This window comes from Nipponia nippon, unplaced genomic scaffold (assembly GCF_047370975.1).
Source record: "Nipponia nippon isolate SJK-2023a ecotype South Korea unplaced genomic scaffold, ASM4737097v1 scaffold_4, whole genome shotgun sequence".
In the NCBI taxonomy this organism is placed as follows: Eukaryota; Metazoa; Chordata; class Aves; order Pelecaniformes; family Threskiornithidae; genus Nipponia; species Nipponia nippon.
The window spans coordinates 77,390,629-77,409,709 of NW_028262358.1; the positions used below are offsets into that span (position 1 = coordinate 77,390,629).

At 37.2% G+C, this 19,081-nt stretch overlaps 1 protein-coding gene across 2 annotated transcripts in view; it reads left to right on the forward strand.

The window, feature by feature from the left end:
* The window catches only part of ATG5 (autophagy related 5), an 87,057-nt gene extending 68,546 nt beyond the window's left edge, over positions 1 to 18,511 (forward strand). For both annotated transcript variants that reach the window (XM_087775049.1, XM_087775050.1), the window contains exon 8: positions 16,132 to 18,511. In XM_087775049.1, coding sequence (XP_087631175.1) covers positions 16,132 to 16,268 — 137 coding nt within the window. In that variant the 3' untranslated portion in view covers positions 16,269 to 18,511. The remainder of the gene's footprint in view (positions 1 to 16,131) is intronic.
* The last annotated feature ends 570 nt before the right edge of the window (positions 18,512 to 19,081 follow it).

Below are 19,081 nucleotides of genomic sequence, written 5' to 3' on the forward strand. Positions count from 1 at the left end.
AGAAGGAGGTAAACGTATGCAGTGTGAATGTCTTTGGATTGACATGAAATATAACTGGGCTTGCTCTGTCTGAGGTCAGAATTACCTGCACCTGGGGTTTACCGTGGGAGCTGCACAGCAGGGAGAGGAGCGGCACAGCACCATCCCAGTCCTTGCTGCTCCGGTGGTGAGCAAACTTAGGACGCTTTTGCTCCCCATATCTAGCTAGTAAGTCTGACTGCTTGTGCTCTTTGCAGGCTGGTCCCTGCTTTTCAGTGCTGTGGAGGTACAGTGTTGAAATACTTTTCCAGGCCACCTAAATTTAGAAATACAACTAGCCCTCATCAGTTTTAGGCAGTTTATTAGCCACACTTTCATCCCATGTGGATATGGCAGTATTGTGAAGGGTTAGAGGTCTTGTAGTGTGCAGGCATACTAAAAGGTGATTAAAAGCTCACCAGTGATATGAATTCTAGTCCACTGTCTCCTCTACTGTGAGAGTGGTCTTGCAGCTCAGAACTGAACTTCAGACTACTGCTTAAGCCATTCCACCCTCCTTGTGTCCTTGACTCGGTGGTGCTCTCCATGTTAGAGGAGGTCATCAAGTACGTCTTCTTTCTGGTGTGAGTCATTATTTGTGCCTGTTATCTTTTCCTAACCAGGCCATCTGCTTGGATTATGCTTCTGCATCTGCCTTTCATCTGTCTGAGTTCCGACTTTTTGGTTTTATTTTTTTTTTTACACCCACACACCCCTACCTGCCCCAGTTCCTTTTTTTTTTTTAAATTGAAGTGGAAAGATTATTTTTTTCCTGTGTTAAAATTGCATGCCTTTTGATTTAGTAGTTCTTTTTGATCAAAAGGGGTGGAAGTCCAGAGGTTGGCTTGAGATTATAAAATTAATAGTCATGACTACAGAATTAATTAATATAGAATTAATTTGTCATGACTACACAGAAAGGTGCAAATAATCTGAAAGTTAATAGTGTGGCAGCTGTGCTGTTTATATGGTTTCTTGTTAGGCATCTTCAGTTCTAAACAAGCTCTTTGCAGAGAGGGCTTCTGTGTATGCAGAATGTTCTGGCTTGCTTGCTCTCGAAAGAAGAGAAAAACCATGGTGGGGATCTGGGGCTGGTGGTGATCTTTCTGCATAGAATTTCTCAGGAAACAGCAAGCATAACTTGTTTTTAAGGATTGCTCCAACTTTACCTCAGTCGACTATACAAGGATTATCCGTTTGGTAGCTTGTGAGCCCTCTGCCCCATTCCTAGTGGCAAATGGGATGAAATTTAACAAGTCCAAATGCCTAACTCTGCACCTAGGACGGAGTAATGCCGGGCACAAGTATAAATTGGGAGAGGAGTGGCTGGAGAGCAGCCCTGCAGAAAGGGATCTGGGGCTGCTGGTGGGCAGCAGGCTCACGATGAGTCAGCCCTGGCAGCCAAGAGGGCAAACCGCATCTGGGGTACATCAAACACAGTATACCCAGCCGGTCAAAAGAGGTGATTATCCCGCTGTATTCAGCGCTGGTGCGGCCTCACCTTGAATACTGTGTGCAGTTCTGGGCACCACAATTGAAGAAGGATGTTAAGGTACTCGAATGCATCCAGAGGAGGGTAACAGCACTGGGCTGGAAGGCATGTCCTGTGATGAGCGGCTAAGGACTTTGGGCTTGTCCAGCTTGGAGAAAAAGAGGCTGAGGGGCGACCTCATTGCTCTCCACAGCTTCCTGAGGAGGCGAAGTGGAGAGGGAGGTGCTGAGCTCTTCTCCCTTGTGTCCAGTGATGGGACGCGTGGGAATGGTTCAAAGCTGCGCCAGGGGAGGTTTAGACTGGACATTAGGAAGCATTTCTTTATCGAGAGGGTGGTGAAATACTGGAACAGGCTTCCTAGAGAGGTGGTCGATGCCCCAAGCCTGTCAGTGTTTAAGAGGCATTTGGACAATGCCCTTAATCACATACTTTAACTTTTGGTCAGCCCTGAATTGGTCAGGCAGTTGGACTAGATGATTGTTGTAGGTCCCTTCCAACTGAAATATTCTGTTCTAGTCTAGTCTTTCCTCTTCCATCCAGCAACTTTCCTAATATCACAAGAGTAATGTGCTTTTTCTTTGTGACTTAGAAGTGGTTTCCAGGCATGCACATGCATGCACGTTCAAAAGGGCAGAATGTAGGAAGAGGTACAGCAAATAAGGAAATAATCCCGTTTCTCAGACAAGCCTTTGGAAATTTGTTCAGCTTCAGCTAAACTTGTTCTCTTGGCCACCCAATAAGTTTTATTAGTATCAGACTCTAGACTATTCTCTTTAAATTTGTCAGAAGGCCAGTGACTTTATTCAGGCACAACAAAGTTGTTTAAGTCTATTATTAACAGTAGTAGTATGAAATGGAGAAAGTAAAATCTTCCACAGAGCAAAATAACTTTTCAAAATTTAGCTTATTCTGTTTGGAAATCACAAGCCAGCACTTCTAAAATTCTCTGCAGAAGAGAAGTGGGATTTTTCACCCTAGAGCAGTCTGCTTCATGGGCTGCAATAGAGCTGCACTTCCTGGGAGCATCAGTGTCCTACCCCCAAATACCTGATGGAATGCTATGGATCTGAAAATCTAGGCAGTCAAGAAAAGATTGTCGAAAATTACTAGAAATTGGGCAAGTTTTCTGTCAGTAATCTGCCATGCATACGAGTGCTAGGAAAGCTGCTGGAATCAAAGCATCTTGACAAAATGTTTTGGTTGTGGTGAATTTTCAGTTTTAAAAGGAATATTTTTTGTGTTTTAGGAGGAGACCTCAGGTTCTTTATGCACTGTACGGACATTGCAGTGTGTTCCCACAGAATTTATCACTTAGACAAAAGATGAGTGAAGAGAGACAAAAAGGAAGGAGAAATTAGAGGCACAGAGGGGTGATGTGGCTTGCACCTGGTCACACTGAGGTCAGTAGCAGAGTTAAAAATTGGATTTTTTTGAATCTTGATCTAAATCAGTCTGTCTCACCCCAAGGAGATCACAGAGGTCACTCAGTATGACTGAGCCGTCAAAAACTTCACAGAAAAAAACAAAACCAAACCTTTCTTCTAGTTTCTCCTATACCCTTGCTCACATAAGCAAGCATGTCAGCAACAGCTAAAGTACGCAAAGTATATAGACTTACAGGATATTTTTATGGGTAGTTTTGTAGAAAATGTAAGAATGTTCCAAAATTCTTTTTTTCAGTAGGGGTCATCATCCTGTTAATGTTCCTATGCTGTATAATCACTGCTGCCTTTAGTGCTGTAACTGGTGCAAGTGTAACTGGAGACTTTAGTAGGTCCACCAAAGCTTCCAGGAGACAGCAGTAAACCTCTGTGAAGACTTGGAATGTGAAGTTCTCAACCAGGACACTGCAGTGCAGAACCAGATTTAGACATTGTGGTGTCAGTGTTTTTATTTATACTAGTAAACAAAAGAGGGCTAGAACATGTGTTATTTGTGCTGTATGACTATTAGCAGTTCTCTGGCATAATTTTGGTCTAGGCCAATTAATACTCTTCCAGAAAATTTGAGCCAGCGTTCATGGATTGACAGTCTGGGGACTATTCTCATTAAGCAATATGGAGGGGGAGGTAATTTAGCAATAGGCATGAGCTGTTCTCTGGCACTTGTCCTGAGGTCCAGAGAGTGGGTTCTGGTCCATTTTATGAGCTACATCTATACCTTTACATTAGGTATATGTACTGTATCTTTCGAGGGGGGCTGAGTAAAATCATTCTCGTCTTCCTTGCTTCTCTCTTGCAGTCTTGTTCTATTCTGGCTTGATGCCTATAGGTATAACCAGATTTTCCCAGGAGATAAACATCTTACAGGGCTAAAAAGAAGAGAACCTGCAAAACTAAAGGACCTACAAAAAATAATTAGGAGAAAAGTAGCAGCCTTACCAATAATGTAAAGCAGAGTAATCCACTAATAAATGCTATTTACTGTGTCCTACTCTCTTCTCTAAGGATTCAGCAGCACTTGTTAATAGTAGTTGTCCCCTTCTTGAATACCTCATTTTAATCAGAGATTTTGATAACTTCACATTCAGTGGATAAATTGTACTTGATATCGAGATATATATATAATATTATAATATTTATATATTGATAAAGTCTTATTTGGCACCTGTAGCAATTTGGAGAATATTTGTAAGAAAACAGAGGTAAAACTTTTCCTTGTGTGGAAGCCGAAGTCTCATGCAGTGGCTTGGCATGTGCACAGAGATGCTGTAGTCCCTGAAGATTTGAATGCCTCTTGTGCTCCTTGCCCTTTTTCCTGATGGTACCACCACCACACTTACAATGGCGTGTCTGCACTTTGGGAAACTTCACTAAGTCCAGTATCTTAATGCAAACTGTTATTCACTGGCAGTTTAAGCAAAGAAGCCAGATGTATGGACCAGATACACAAATAAATGCCATTCTGCCACTTCTGATGTTGGGGATCAGTATCCTCAGATGGAAGGGTGGTTGCAAAGCCAGCTTTCTTTAAAATTGCAAACTACTGCAGCAGAATTAGCTGTAACTCATTTCAGAGCTATGTACCTGCAGTGTTTGTCCACACAGCTAATGATTCCTAGTAATATTGCTAACTGATTAATGATACTAACTTAGCAAATTCTGTTTGCAAATGCTGTATGTATGTGTTCTAAGTTTTATGGATCTACTTTTCTGCTGTAAAGTGAAAAAATACTTTCTGAACTCTAAAATAAAAATATACTTAAGTTACTATTCAAACTCTCGTTAAAAATAAAGATTATATGATAATCTATCAGCTTTGAAGCGAACTCTCTTGATATTTTGGAGTGGAAAAAATAAAATGAATTTCTGATGAAAATTCCCTTCCAATCTTAACTCTGAACATGGTAGCGGTTTTGGGGTGTGGTTTGTTTTGTTTTTTTTTTAAAGTTACTGTTCAGTATAGAGAGCCCTTCAGGTATTCCATTACTCCTTTATCCACTCTTTCCTGAATTTTTCAAGACTAAATTATTTAATTTTACTGTGGTAGAGATCTCCAAATACTTTAACCCCCTAGCTGTTCAAAAGAACTTACAGTATGTGTACAGAAAAAGATATTTCATGTGTGCAAACTCTATTGCCTGCTCATTAAAGAATTTATTTTTCAATGAGTAAGGGCCCGGAAGAAGCTAATGTAAGTATTTTAGCAAGGGTTTGTATTTCTCTGATAAACAGCACTCCCCTTCTGTTTGTGATCACAGGATGAAAGCTCTCTAAGCTTGTATATGTACATTTTTACTGCTACATCATGTAGTGTGCTCTTAAGATTGAGATCTCATTCCCCAGGAAGCATTTCTGTCTAAGATTAATTGCCCTTTTAAAATCAGTGTTTGATGTATTCCTTTGGCTATATCCTGACTCACTTTAACCCTCTTTGACCTGACCCCACTGACTATTACCGCCATGGCTGAAGCAGAAATCCTTCAGCTTGATGTATGCAGTACAGACTTGAGCCTGTGGTTTTTCACATCGATGGATTCAATTAGCCGAGTTTTTACTGATCAACTTAGCAGAGGTTGAAGAATTTGTCAGACATGGAACAAAACTGTCCATACTTTGGGGTTAATTGAGTAGCTCATCTCCATTTTCATGTATAGTTTGCCTGTGAAGTTGTTTACTTTAAGTATCGTAATAATATTGCTGGAAGTAGCATTTAAAAAAAGGCAAAACTAGTTTATTTTTCTCCAGTTAAACGGGGGAAGGTGCAAAACATGAAATAGCAACCGTAAGCCTTTAATCTGTATATATCGCTTATCACTTTTCAGGCAAATGTTTTTAAACTGTAATTATGTCCGAATGTCCACTTCTGAATTTGATTTATTAAACTGGGCAGATAAGCTAACAATTAGTATTATGGCTTGATGAAAGCAAGTAAACGTGCTGGTCTTCTCTGTATTGACAATGATTTTGCAGCAACAGTAATCTTTCTTTGCTTTGCCTTGCTAGGAATAGTTCATGGTTTGATTAGCTGAAAAGTTCGTTATAAAAGATGGACGGCCATTAGAATCGAAGAGTATTTGCAGGCATGATGTGAATTATAGTAACTTGAAAATGAAGTAAAGTAGAGGTTGAAAGTTCAAGAATGCCATTAAAAACCTTTAAAAGTGTATGAATGTGCATGTGCATAGGGAATATATAATATAATTGCTTAGAGAATTTGCTATTTAATTGTTTGGCATAACAGTATTTTGAAAACAATGACATTATAAAAGTTCTCACAAACTATTAGCCACAAGAAGTCTTTTACAGCAAATTCATTTGCTTTATACCAGTCTTTATAGAGAAAAGTCTTTATCAAATGTTTCATTTTTTTCAAGAACCATATTGATCACATTTAGCTCCCTAGCTGTATACAGAGAGCGCCTTAATTTCTGAAGGTCAGTTGTACACAGTTTCGAGGGAAGGGAAACCTGAAATCTACTTAAGGTCATGGTGCATGAAAGGGTTAACTTAATCTAAGTCAAGATGCCTGCTGTTTAAAAAAGCTACACAACTCCTAAAAGTGATTTAGCTCTCCCTCAACAATGGAAAGCATGTCGTGGATGAGTTGGACTCAATTTGTCATGCGTTCAAGTGCTTATCTTTTAATGCACACCTTTGCCTGTTCCTTGTATATATAAATGTGTTGCGTGCTTGCTTGTTACATGGAACAGCAGCATAATTTGCATTGAACTCTGCCACTTTGTTCACATGTGCATAGCCAAACTTAAATGTATTGCAGAAAATTGTTTTAGAAGCTTCAGTTGCTAACTCCAGTCTTTGATAAAGTAGCGCAGGTTTATTGCTGGTTTAGGGCTGAGGCTAAGGCACTGATGCTAAGGAAGAAGGGGTATAAGAATATGTCCTGGGAGTTTAATCTTATAAAATTTCTTTCCTTTTTTTTTTTTTTTCCCTGCCTGAAAATTCTTCTTCTTTTTTTTTTTTTTTCTTTTTTCTGCGTGTTTGATGGGAAGCACCTCAGGCTCAGTCATTGTAAGGTCTTCTAAAACCTTTTAACTACCAAAACGTTAGATGTTTAAGAAAAGTATTTTAGGGTTCTGTCATAAATTAGTTTGGGACCTATTACAACAATTCCATTAAAAAGCTTCTATTAAATATACAAGAATAAAAATAAATAATTAAAAAAAAAAAAACCAAACCCAAATACAAAACAACAAAGTTTAGTTAAGTGAAGCTTTCATTTCCATCCTCTTTCTGCTTTTCCATTGAGCTGCATGAACTCTTTTACAGAAGAAAAAATCCCCTTGGTTGTCTTAGATGGTATTACTGTCAGTGTTAATGGTTTGGGGCTGCATGGAGAATTGTTAAAAATAGTCTGCTCAGGCAACCTGGACTTACTGGTGTTTGGGGCCAAATTCACTTTCTCTAAAAACTTTTTCAGTGGAATAGAAAAAAGTTTTCTAGTTTTTGTTTGCATACTTTCTGGCTGCTATGAGATTAGAAGCGTAACCCAAGTTCTTATAAGCTGCTCCAAAGTGTAATAAATTTTTGCTTGTGGTGATTAGTTTAATCCACATTTTTTGTTATGTTTCAGAAACGTGGCTATCTAACCTGAGGATAGACTTGAGGTAGAAGATGACAGGAACTAATGAGAGAGGAAAAACTGCATGGAGAAGAAAACGATTAATAGGGGTGATGCCAAGTATTTGATTTGATCTCATTACATAATACATTAAGTATTACTCATTACTCAATACATTAAGTATTTAATAATACTTAATGTAGATTATAATGTTGCATATTCATCTACTTTAATTTTGGGGACAGAGAAAGCTAGGATTGTGCTGGAATATAATCCAGGGAGTCTAATCATTCTAAGAACTGTGACAAACTTTTTTCCTCTCCTTTGAGTCACAAATGTCTAAACTCAAGTAGGATATGTTTATGCCATGAGAAGATCATGTAGAGATCAGCCAACTGGCCTGTGTCAAAACCATGTAGAGAAATGCAGCCGTAATTAAAGCTGAATCAGTGAATATGGACTTCATGACAGTGTCGCAATGGAGGAATACTTGAGATATCTTGCCTGGAGTTAGGCTTTTGTAGTCAAGTACTCTGCAAGAACAGAGTTCACTGAGGTTGATACAGGTCTAGTTCTATCATAGCATTTTGGACTAAGAAGCAGTAGTTCTTATGAGGGGCTCTGGTAAGATGACATCAAGGCACTATCAGGGTGAAATTGAGACACTTAATATGAATGACAAAACACTCCAGGATGGAGAGAGACTGATGTTTTGAACTGTTTATTTTGGAGAAGAATTTAAAAAATCAAAATAATGAGTTAGAAAAGATAGGTTGAGCACTCTTGTTCTGTTATCTGTAAGGAGTTGTTCAGTAAACATATTGAAAATGAACATTCCTTTTAAAAGATATTTTTAAACAAAATACAAAGTTGTGGATTTTATTTACCATTAGTTGTCTTTGAGGCCAGGAACGTGACATAGTTAAAAGTTATATCTGGGGGGATATCTGTGTAGATATCAAGAATATCCAGAGCTGAGAACATAAACTTAGGAAAACTGTGACCTTCACTTTGAGCAATTGAACTCATGTTACTACCAGTGGTTAAAATGAGAGATATTCTCTTGTTGCTGCTAGTTAACCAGAGGTACCTGACTGTTTGCTTATATTCATATCGGGCAGTTGGATTATATCCAGGAGCTGAAGTTCTTTTTCTCCAAACCACATCTTGTGTTTGGAACAATGTTTATTCCAGATACAGAATCATTTTGAGGAAAAAGACTTGTTCTGAATGATGCATTGACTATGTAGTTCTGTGTGCGAGTTCTTCACCTGAAATCAGCATCAGTGGCTTTCCCCAGGGCTGGCGGGATATGTAGGCAGGCAGGAAAAGTCAGTCCTGTGCGTTCGTATCGTACATCAGCCTCTAAATTTTTGAGGTCAGAGGAACCTTTTGTTGTGGCTAGGCTATTGTAGAGTCAGCTTTGCACGCTTTTTTGTGTGTTCTTGCTCTTGGTCAGAGGACACTGAACAGCCTATCTTACAGACTGTGATCCAATATATCATCTGTGTTCCTGTTTAAACTGATAATTATTCCAAATTAGGGGAGAGGAAGGGAATAAGGATTTTGGTAGTTTATATGCGATTAAAGTGAGGCAAAAAGTATGTTAAGATTGCTATGGAAAATGGGTCACTTCTACCAATGGAGCCTACTACTGGGATGAGCAGGGTCCTTTTTGCAAGAGGGTGGAATTCACAGAAAAGTAAGGAAAGCCTTGGATATGATGGCTGAAACAGGCTAGTGTGAAGCTTCTGAAAAATCATACTAAGATTTTATTCCTATTTAAAAAATTTTAACTAAAAAAAAAACCCTGCTCAATGCAATGTTATTAACCTTAGCCCTTGAAGCTATCATTTCTTAAATATAAAATATTTTGTATCAGTAAAGCGAACTTGTGTTCACTGTCTGAAGTACTTGTGCTGAGTTCATTCAAAGAGCAAATGATTATTTGGCCAAGAGATTTGACCAAGCTCAACTTTTTTTGTATGCACTTCACATAAAATTGTGTAGGTATTGAGCACCTGTTAGTACTCAGCTGAGTAGGTAAGATTTATTTAAAATACAAGTTTGTTTTTCTATTTGAGACCTTTATATTGAGGTCATCATTACTGTGGAATCTGAACATCTCGCCATATTTCTGTACTTTGGTCACTATTACACATAAACGTGCCAGAAACTGATCACAGAAATGCTCCAGTTAGATTTGAGTTTATGAATGGAAAAGCCTGAAATAATATATTTTAACTTCTAATGGTTTTTTTTAAAAGATATTTAAGAAAAATAGATATTAAAAAAAAAAAAAAAGATATTTAAGAAACAGATATTTAAGAAAAGCAAAGCGTGAATATTTGATTTATAGATGGGTTGAATTCATTCTGTAGCTAAGCTTGCTCACTTAGCAAAGAAATATTTTGCCATAAATTTAAAAAAATATGGTATCTGGCTAAACTAAATATTACAAAAGTGATGTGAAAATGATCATAAATACCCCTTAGCTTAATTTTTTTTTTTGAAGTTTATGGATGCTTTATGAGCACACGTGATTTTTGTAGCACACACAATGCAAATAATTGTGAAGCTTGTTTTGTTGTAAAAGGTATCCAGTCATTGTCAATTTTAATATCAGATATTGGAGCTGTTTTCAGTTTTGGACAGGTTGCTGTTGAAGAGCTAGATGCTATTCATCAGTTTCAGCGCTAGCAGTTGAAAGATCCCTGTATCAAATTGAACCATTACTCACAATATTGAGGTTTGGGGTTTTTTAGAGATGTTACCTACTTAAAAGTGCAAAAAAGGAAGTACGTTCATCAAGTGCTTGTTTATTTATATTCTAATACTGGTGCAGAAGTCACTGGAGTACTTCTTCGTTAGACTATGAGGCTTGTCTGGGGCTCTCTCTTCTCTGTATGTCCTAGAATATCTAACCTGAGGTGCCTAGAGAGGGGAAGGATAATTTCAACCACTGTCCAGTTCTTTCTTACCACCTGTGGTTACAGGTTAGAACACAGTCTTTGAATTTGCTTGCTAATACAGCGTAGTCTTTTGTAAATAATTGCACTTAGTTTCATGTGCGATCCTCTGTGCTAGACCAGAAGTCTAGCTTTCAAGAAGGAAATTTTCACCTTCGCTTGCCAGGGACTTAACCCCACCCAGCTTTGGCTTTGGGCTTTAAAAATTGAGTCAGCAATATCTGTCAGTAACGAACTTAGTGGTTGCATCTACATGTGAAGCACATTACTGAAAGCTGTGTATCTGTAAGCAATTTCCTAGAGATCCTAAAGAGGTAGATGAAAATCTTCCTGGTGAGGTGGTTGGTGTGTGTCGTCAGATTCAGAGATGTCTGAGGCACCAGCTGCTGCGCACACGCTGTCAAGGAGTCCTCTGGCTGCTTCAAGGTACCTAAAGGCCGGGTAATCTGAGGAGCAGCAGATGTGGAACGGAAAGCAGCTGCACCACAGCCACAAAAGGAGAACTCTGCTCCTTGTAATGCTGACCCAAGATGAGTTTTTCTACAGTGTTGGTATAACCTATTGTCAGGACTACCTTTAGTATCCAGAACATATGATATATTCTTAAGATTAGCAAGCAAGTGTTTATGGCCCACTTCACAGCTGAAAAAGCTGGAAACTAGTTCTGTTACATTGTTCTCAATGCTGCTACTGCATTACACCTTCCTTGGTTATATTTACTCCTTACACTTTTTTGTATCCTTGTCCAATATAGTCCTGTGGCCTTGTATCATGGAAGAAGTGCATTGTTTGCTCCTAGTTTGGAGGGCTGGGTTGTTTCTCTTTTTAGGGTTTTAAAGCCAATTTTGTAAGTGGTGCTGCCCTGAGTAAGAAGCGGTGGCTTCCGAGTTGTCCATTTTGATGACTACAGGCAGGTTCTGGGACTTGCTATGCAGAGGACTTGCATACGAAGGATTCTAATTTAAGTACTCCAGGGACGTTTTTCTGAAATCCTGAATATCTTGTATTGTCTATCAGTGAAAGAATTTAAGCCAGCTAAATTGCCCTGACAAGTGACTGCTAGAGGCCACGAATCAGAAGGGAGGTATTTCATCCCACTAAAGAATTTTAAGTGGTGCATCACAGATGCAGTCTGGCTAGAGAAGCTGATCTTGTGTAGGTGAAAGGGAGTATGTAGCTGCAGCATTGGTGAGCATTGTGGTGCTAATCTGAGTGGAAAGTGGCTGAAATATGTACCTTTGCCAGAAGTAGTGCCTTCGCACTATTCTGCTCTTAGGCACTTGAATGTATCTAAAAAAAAAAAAATCTTTTCCCTCCATCTTTAGTTCTTCCGTTCTAACTAAAAAGATAATTCAGTAGGAAAATGTATTTAGGTTGCATCAGGGGTATGTGTAACAATCTGAATTGATGCTGAATAAGCTAATGAAATTATTTTGTTTCCTAATAGTGAGTGGTTTACTTTGCAAGCAATAACTTACATAGCTAAAGGAAATAGAAAAACTTACCATGTGATACCATGACATTGCACATCTTCCTACCTTCTCTGAAGACTACAGATTTTCTCTTCTTCGTTCTTTCTCTGTATCTCACTGATCCTTGAACATTGAGGGTTTTTAGGGGAAGCTTGGGATTAGCAACAGCAAATATTGTAGTAGTTAGGGCATTCTCCTTAAAGAAGGGAGAGTGGACTCAAGCTGCCTCAGGCTGAGGAGGGATTCGAGCCACTGCCTCAAGGACTCTGTTGAGATGCAAAAGCCATACTCTCTCTTGCTTCCTTCCAGCAGATGCCTATCTGCAAAAGAGTCCTTTGCCAATACTTTCTTTGGCTGGATCAAGGTGGTTTCCTGATCAGGAACACTGAGGCACCTTATAGATGATAGAGAAGCAGACCTCTTCTTAAACCCTTCACTTCAGAGCTGCCTGTTTCTCTCCATTTTCTGTACAGAGTTGGAAAACTCCTCTGACTGTACACGGTATTATTTATTAGCCTGGGTCAGGTACCTACTTTCAGTGTTGCAGCCTTTTAGTTACTGTCTAAATTAAGTGATCTGAAATGTCTCAAAAATGTCTTAGTACACAACATGTAAGCATTGTTATCTGCCTTCTGGAGATGGAATATTGTTAAGTTTTACCAAAAAGCTTTATAGTCTGTGCTTATCACTTGCCACTAGTGACTTTCAGGGGCTATAGTGCCTTCTGTATTCGTGGATTTCCACAAGGAAAGCAAAGAAAAATCATTTAATCCTGGGACAACCACTCTGACAGGACATGACTGAATTGGTTTTGAAGCTTTTTTTTTTGTAAATGCCAAAACAGTATTTCTTATTTGTGCATCACTTCAGTAATATAAAAATACTCTGGTTTTAAGTAGTTACTATGTACACACATTATAAAAAACTTCCTACAAAACATGTATTGCTGTGCTTTTTCTGATATTTCTACTTCATCTTCTTCCTGAGATTAATTTGCAACAAAGTAAAAGAAACCATCTCTAGGTTATATGATAGGTAACATGTAACTCAGTTCTATCATGACTTTAAAAGGAAAAAAAAAGTCAGCGAGGTGACTGGAAAATTTGAACTACTTGGTTTTGTGGAAATCCTGGGGTTTTTTACTATGTTACTGAATATTGCAAAATGGATATTGAGAGTAATGATATTATCAGGCCTGGACCCCGTGCAGTACAGATGAACAGAGTTATTTGTCCTAATTTTTATAGGCCTGGTCCAATGACATAGAATGACATTAATCTTCTTTGTAATTAAGTCATTTAAATGTTACACCACTCATTTAAATATATGTTGTGTTTAGCAACTTGTACGCTTTTATAGAGGCTTCTCATCAGTCTAAAAAGACTTTTTGTTTTCATAGAATATGGGGTGGGAAAGAAGAGGACAGCACTTGGTGTGTCAAGACACATACAAAATAAGCTACAACTCCTAAGACTATGAACAGTAATAGAAGGAAAAATATTATATAAATCTATTATAACTATAAACCAGGTGGATGAAGCTTTCATGATAGCTAGCAAATCATCCAGAACCCAGATCACAGTGGTAGTGGTCAATATGAATTAGACAGCTGTTGAGAAAACAAGAATATTTTCCAATAATTTTTTTAGCATATTTGCTGTTGACAACTTTTTGCTACATAAAGCAGAGGAGCCATTTATAGGAGAGAGACTCTGTATGTGATTCAAAATGGGGAAGTTATTGAAAACATGAAAGTTGAGGAAAGTTTGGGTAAATGGGACTTAAGTGAGAGTTTATGGTCCCTAGTAACAAAAGGAGTGAAGAATGCTACAGTAAAAACAATGGATTTTTGTGAAAGAAGGCTACAGTAAATACAGAATTGGTAGATAAGATCTCTTTAGTCAAGCCTCAAGGGGAAAAGGAATTAAAGAGAAGTGATGCTTTGTCAGAGATAATACTAAAGCACAAACAATGCTAATGCAGAGATTTAGACTTTAATTAAACTGTAAATTCTTTGTTGACCTCTGAGACTTTCTCAGTTTGCTGAGGAGCAGAATAAAAGATTTGTGTGAGAAAGGCACAAAGTTGGGTTGGGAGCAGGGAATGGGGATGCCCAGATTAACTGCATTTCATTTTTAAGCAAGAGGCATCAAGTTAGTACGCACATGGACACACATCCAAAAATGTTCTGTCACACAGTAAAAGAAGAGCCAAAGAAAGTGTTTATCATTTATAAGCCTTTCCTCCAAAGACAAGAAATGATACTGAGGTTCTAAAGCTTTTAATCTATTTTTGTGCAAGTTTTTGCTAAGAAGAGTCAGCTGTGTATAGGTGGCTAGCACAGTACTAATGCCGAAACAGCAATCTGCCATCTGTCTGTGTATGCGTATCATTTTTTTCTGAAAATTAAATTATGAAATATAATGTCACCAACTTCGTGGCCAATTTATGGAATACAGTAGATAGATTTTAATTTGAAAGTGTTAAATATATATAATTGGGAGTTATTAATATTAAAAATATTTAGATGTTCCCAAATTTCTCAGAATAAAAACTTGGTTTCTGAGGTCTCTTCTTTTGGAATTTATGCTCTTGACAACCTGACTGGTAACGTTTCCGCCCAATAAATACCTGCTTTGGTTGGAAATACCAGAAGTTTATTTTTAAATGACGTGCTGCATTCTTCTGAACTGTCTGCAATAAAACCAGAAACCAGCAATTGTTTATGCTTAATTTAGTGTGATAATGTGTATGCTATGCCATTTAGAGAACCAAGCTTTACATATTTAATCAAGAATTGGTACAGAATATGATACCATATGTAGATAACGTAACTAATGTATAACGCTTTATTTTAGGCAAACATAATTGTCTGCTTCTGCAGGAAGAATTATTACTAGCATAAAGTCAACAGAATATTCAAGGATGATTCTTGCTAGTCTAATTTAGGCTGTGCTGGCATAGATACGCGGTTATAATACAAACGTCTTCAGACAGCTGTCAAATCGTTTTGGTTATCAAACAAATAAGATTTTACCTATATTATAAATAGAAATCACACTACAACTGGGGCAGCTGAATGAAAGACCCAGTAATGGTACCTTTACTTCTAGATTCTGCTCTCTTCCCTGCAGCTCTTGGGCAGCACAGTGGTTTGTTCTGTAATATAGACAGTTGAGGGGGGGGATAAAATGCCAATTAGAGAAGGCAGTGATATTTTTGAGCACTGAATGTGGATTTCACTGTGGTAGGTCCGTGTGAGAATGCCAGAGTATGGTATAAAAACAGTATAAGGTCACTGCCTACTTTTTTTTCCCCCTAACCATTATTTGGAGCATATTTCAGATGCTCTTCTCATCTCAAGGCTCTGAAATAAATTTTCATTTTTTGGGTTTTTTTTTAGTTCATTTCATGACAGTTAATGTCAGTTGCTTTAGCTGGTTCCCATCATTTGAATCAAAGGATCAAAGTACTTGCATCCTCCGGGACAAGTATAAATAAAAAGAATTGAAATATTCTTAGAAAATACTCTTGTCATACTGGGAATCATTTGCTAACTTTGCTTTTCCAAGAGATGAATCTGAGTGAGAAAAAGCTGGTGCCAACTCAGCCTTCTGAGGAACTCAGAAATATTGTTAGAGACTTAAGTAAATTATTCTTAGCAAAACAAAATTACTTCAGGAATATTACATGTATTATATGTGTGACATATTATATGTAGTCCAGCTCTTTCAGGAAATCACAGTATGAAGAATACAACTTTATGAGTATGTTTTAGGAAGCTCAACATCTTAAGCATGATCTGTGTAAAATTCATATGGCTTATAGCTGGGCGAGATGGATATGCCTTAACTGTGTTGACACCAAGCTGTGATCACTGTAGGAAAAAAAAACTTGCGACTAATAAAGAAGAGTGACACTTTCATTAAGTTTCATTTTAACCCAGTTTTTTCTTGGAATTAATTTTGACTCAAACTTTCTGTTTTAGATGATAGAAATCTCAGCTTTCTCCATACCAATATTTCCTGCTTTTCGTTCTGTTAAATGTTAAACTCTGTAACACCAATTAATTCTACCGTAAATTAAGTATAAGTAAATGTTTAATCTTTCTGTGAACTTTGAATGGTATACTAGTGGTTTCTCTTTTTCTTTGAATTAGATGGAGAGCAGAAGACTCAAGTGATGATTCATGGAATTGAGCCAATGCTGGAAACACCCATACAGTGGCTAAGCGAACATATGAGCTATCCAGATAATTTTCTCCACATTAGTATCATTCCCCGACCTACTGATTGAAACTCAGCTATATTGGTATGAGGATCATTCTCAAGCTGGAATTATAAGGGCATGTCAACTTCTTGCTTCTGTCAATCTTGACAGAGGCAGCCTGACCAGAAAAAAAAAAAAAAAAGAAAAAAAAAACCAACAAAAAACCGAAACAAAACAAGAAGTCCTCACTGCTGCAAGCCAAACAGGAAGAAAGGTCCTATCATCAGATAAGGGCAATTGGGCTGATCTTATTTTGCATCACCGCTGCTTTTCTTCACTGCTGTAATTAAATCAGTTGCGATATGAAAGAATTTACAGGACTTCTGCAAGTCTGCTGTTTTCTTGTAAAATATAATGAAGCTGAAACTGTCAGCCGAAGAGCAAATGGAAATATGCCACTTGATTGTATTTCTGATTAACAAATAAACAGGGCTGTTTCCTAAAGCGGTAGTGTTTCAACTTTGAGAGTGGAAACATTGGTTTAATTTTCTAGAAAGTTAGACACTGAGAGATTCAGTTACCAATAGCTTTTTGTAAAAGATCAAATTACTGTAAACCCATCTTTCCTTAATGAGAAGTTCATGTTTACAGTATGTGTATTGGTATGCAAATGATCTTTTAACTTTGATAACAAGCAGTGAGAGATTTTAAAGTAAACCCGTGAGCATGTTTTGTCATTTGAAAACATGCACAACTTAATAATTTACAAATATTTTTGATTTGTATGCTGTCACTGAATACTCCAGTATGTTTATTATTCAAACCAGTTTTCATAGACTAGCAATGATGTAGGATAATTTGTCTCAGGATTTGTCATGGCATTTCTTTGTGCTCATCTAATTTTTTTTCTGTAAGAATATTTTCTTAATTTAGTTTAAAAAGTTTAAAAAAAAAAAAAGTAAACGGATGTTGCAAGCGATTGTATCCTGCTGTTTATTCCCATAGACTAGAAAACAGTTAAATCGTAGAATGATGAACAGATGTATTGCTTTTTAACAATTTTGAATTTTGGACAGCTGAGACTTTTCCAAGCTAATACTTCCTTACATCTGAGTTTAGTTTTCTACTGTTGTCCCTGAGCAACCAGTATGAAATTTGGAAGCTTCTAATCTCATTGCACAGATTTTTCCTTAGTTTAGCAGATGTATTTGTAGGTTATTGGATTGCTTTGGTTTCTAAATGTTTATTACCATTGCAGCTGCTACTAGGACTCTACCATTTTTTTGTGTTACGCTGAATTCATCGAACTGTGTGCTATATCGCTTTGTCTGGAGTTTGTGGCTGTTTGTTTATAGTAGACTATGTTTATAGTAGACATATTATCAAATATGTCAAATATTATCAAATATAAAGAAAGCATGACATTCTTCTTTCAAAAATAGTAGCTGTTGAAGTTCCTACTCAAAGTCTTGGCTTGCAAATCTCCTGGTAACTCCCAGTGCTGTTCCCATTCTGCTTTGTTTCCCTGCTCCCTTTATGGTAGGATACTTACCTGTATCTGAGAAAGAAGAAAATCAATCAAACAAAGAAAAACCTCTTTAAGAAGTAAGAGGGGAAGGATCTCTTTGGGTGAGGATAGAATTGAGGCTAAAAAAAGCCCTAAGGGCAGAAAAAAGGCAGTAGACAAATTAGGTAGTGTTTTAAATGTAAATGAGGAAATAACATTAAGGAAATGGAAGGGAAAAGGTAATAGTGAAATAAACCTATGCTGTATTCTCCGGGTCATGAAGAATTCTTAAAACAAAACAAACCATGCTGATCTGTGTTTATGCAGAATGGAAATATAATATTCTTATAGAGGGATGATTTGGTTGAGTTATTCTGATTTCCAGTGCTGTTTGGAATTTTTGTTACAGTGTTGGATTGGCATTTATAAACTTTCTTAGGCAGACACATCTAAATATTTTGCAGAATTTCAAAGTCTTGCCAATGGATAAAGCAAAGATTTTGTAGTCTCTTCATATTTAAAAAAAAAAAAAAAAAAGTCTTTTGTAGGGATAATTTTTCCATTAATCAGGATAAGAGGCAGTACATTTAAAAAACTGTAAAGATTGTGTTTCCTTTGTTTTAAGGTAACCTGGAGTAAGTCACTGGCTGTTTTAATATATTCTACACCAGCATTTTAAGTATACAGCTCTCTTCTCATGCCACGTATTTGCTGGTAAATCCAACTTTTAAGGCCTAGCAGGAACAAAGAAATAGCTTGGCTTTAAAACATACTCTTTCCTCTTATTTTAACTATTTAAACTTTATTAAAAAATAAAACAAAGTTTGAGTCTGTCTTTATTTCCAGCTAAATAAGGATCTTTGTCATGGAGTGACAAAAACATTTAATTAATACTTAATAAGTAGGAGCTTCTTAAAGAGCTGGTTGGGTGATGTATCTAAACAAAAGCACATCATCACAAAAATGAAGCGGCGTCTTTGCTTTACCTGATTTAAATCACATTTTTGTAGTTTCTTTTACTTAGTGTGTGAATAACAATAGCAACAGAAGGTGCATTGTGGCTTAATTAAATACCTTTCTTCACTTTGAAATGCTGTAACTTCTGGAAAAAACAGATTTGGTCTAAATTGGTCAGAATCTAACATAGTGCTCACTAAGTTAATTTCAGTGCTAAGGAAAAGTGCTAAATAGACGTGCACACACTCCTCTGCATTTAAAATTTAAGTGTATCTGGTGAGCAAGTTAAGTTTAAGTTTATAGTTTAAAAAAGAGCAAAACACAGAGCTTGTTGCTGTCTTTGCTGTATTTCATGTTGTTTGGTGATGGCTGCCTCCATTTTTGAGTGTTCAGTGAACAAAGAGTGAATTTTCCAATTATTTTTTTGATACCACTG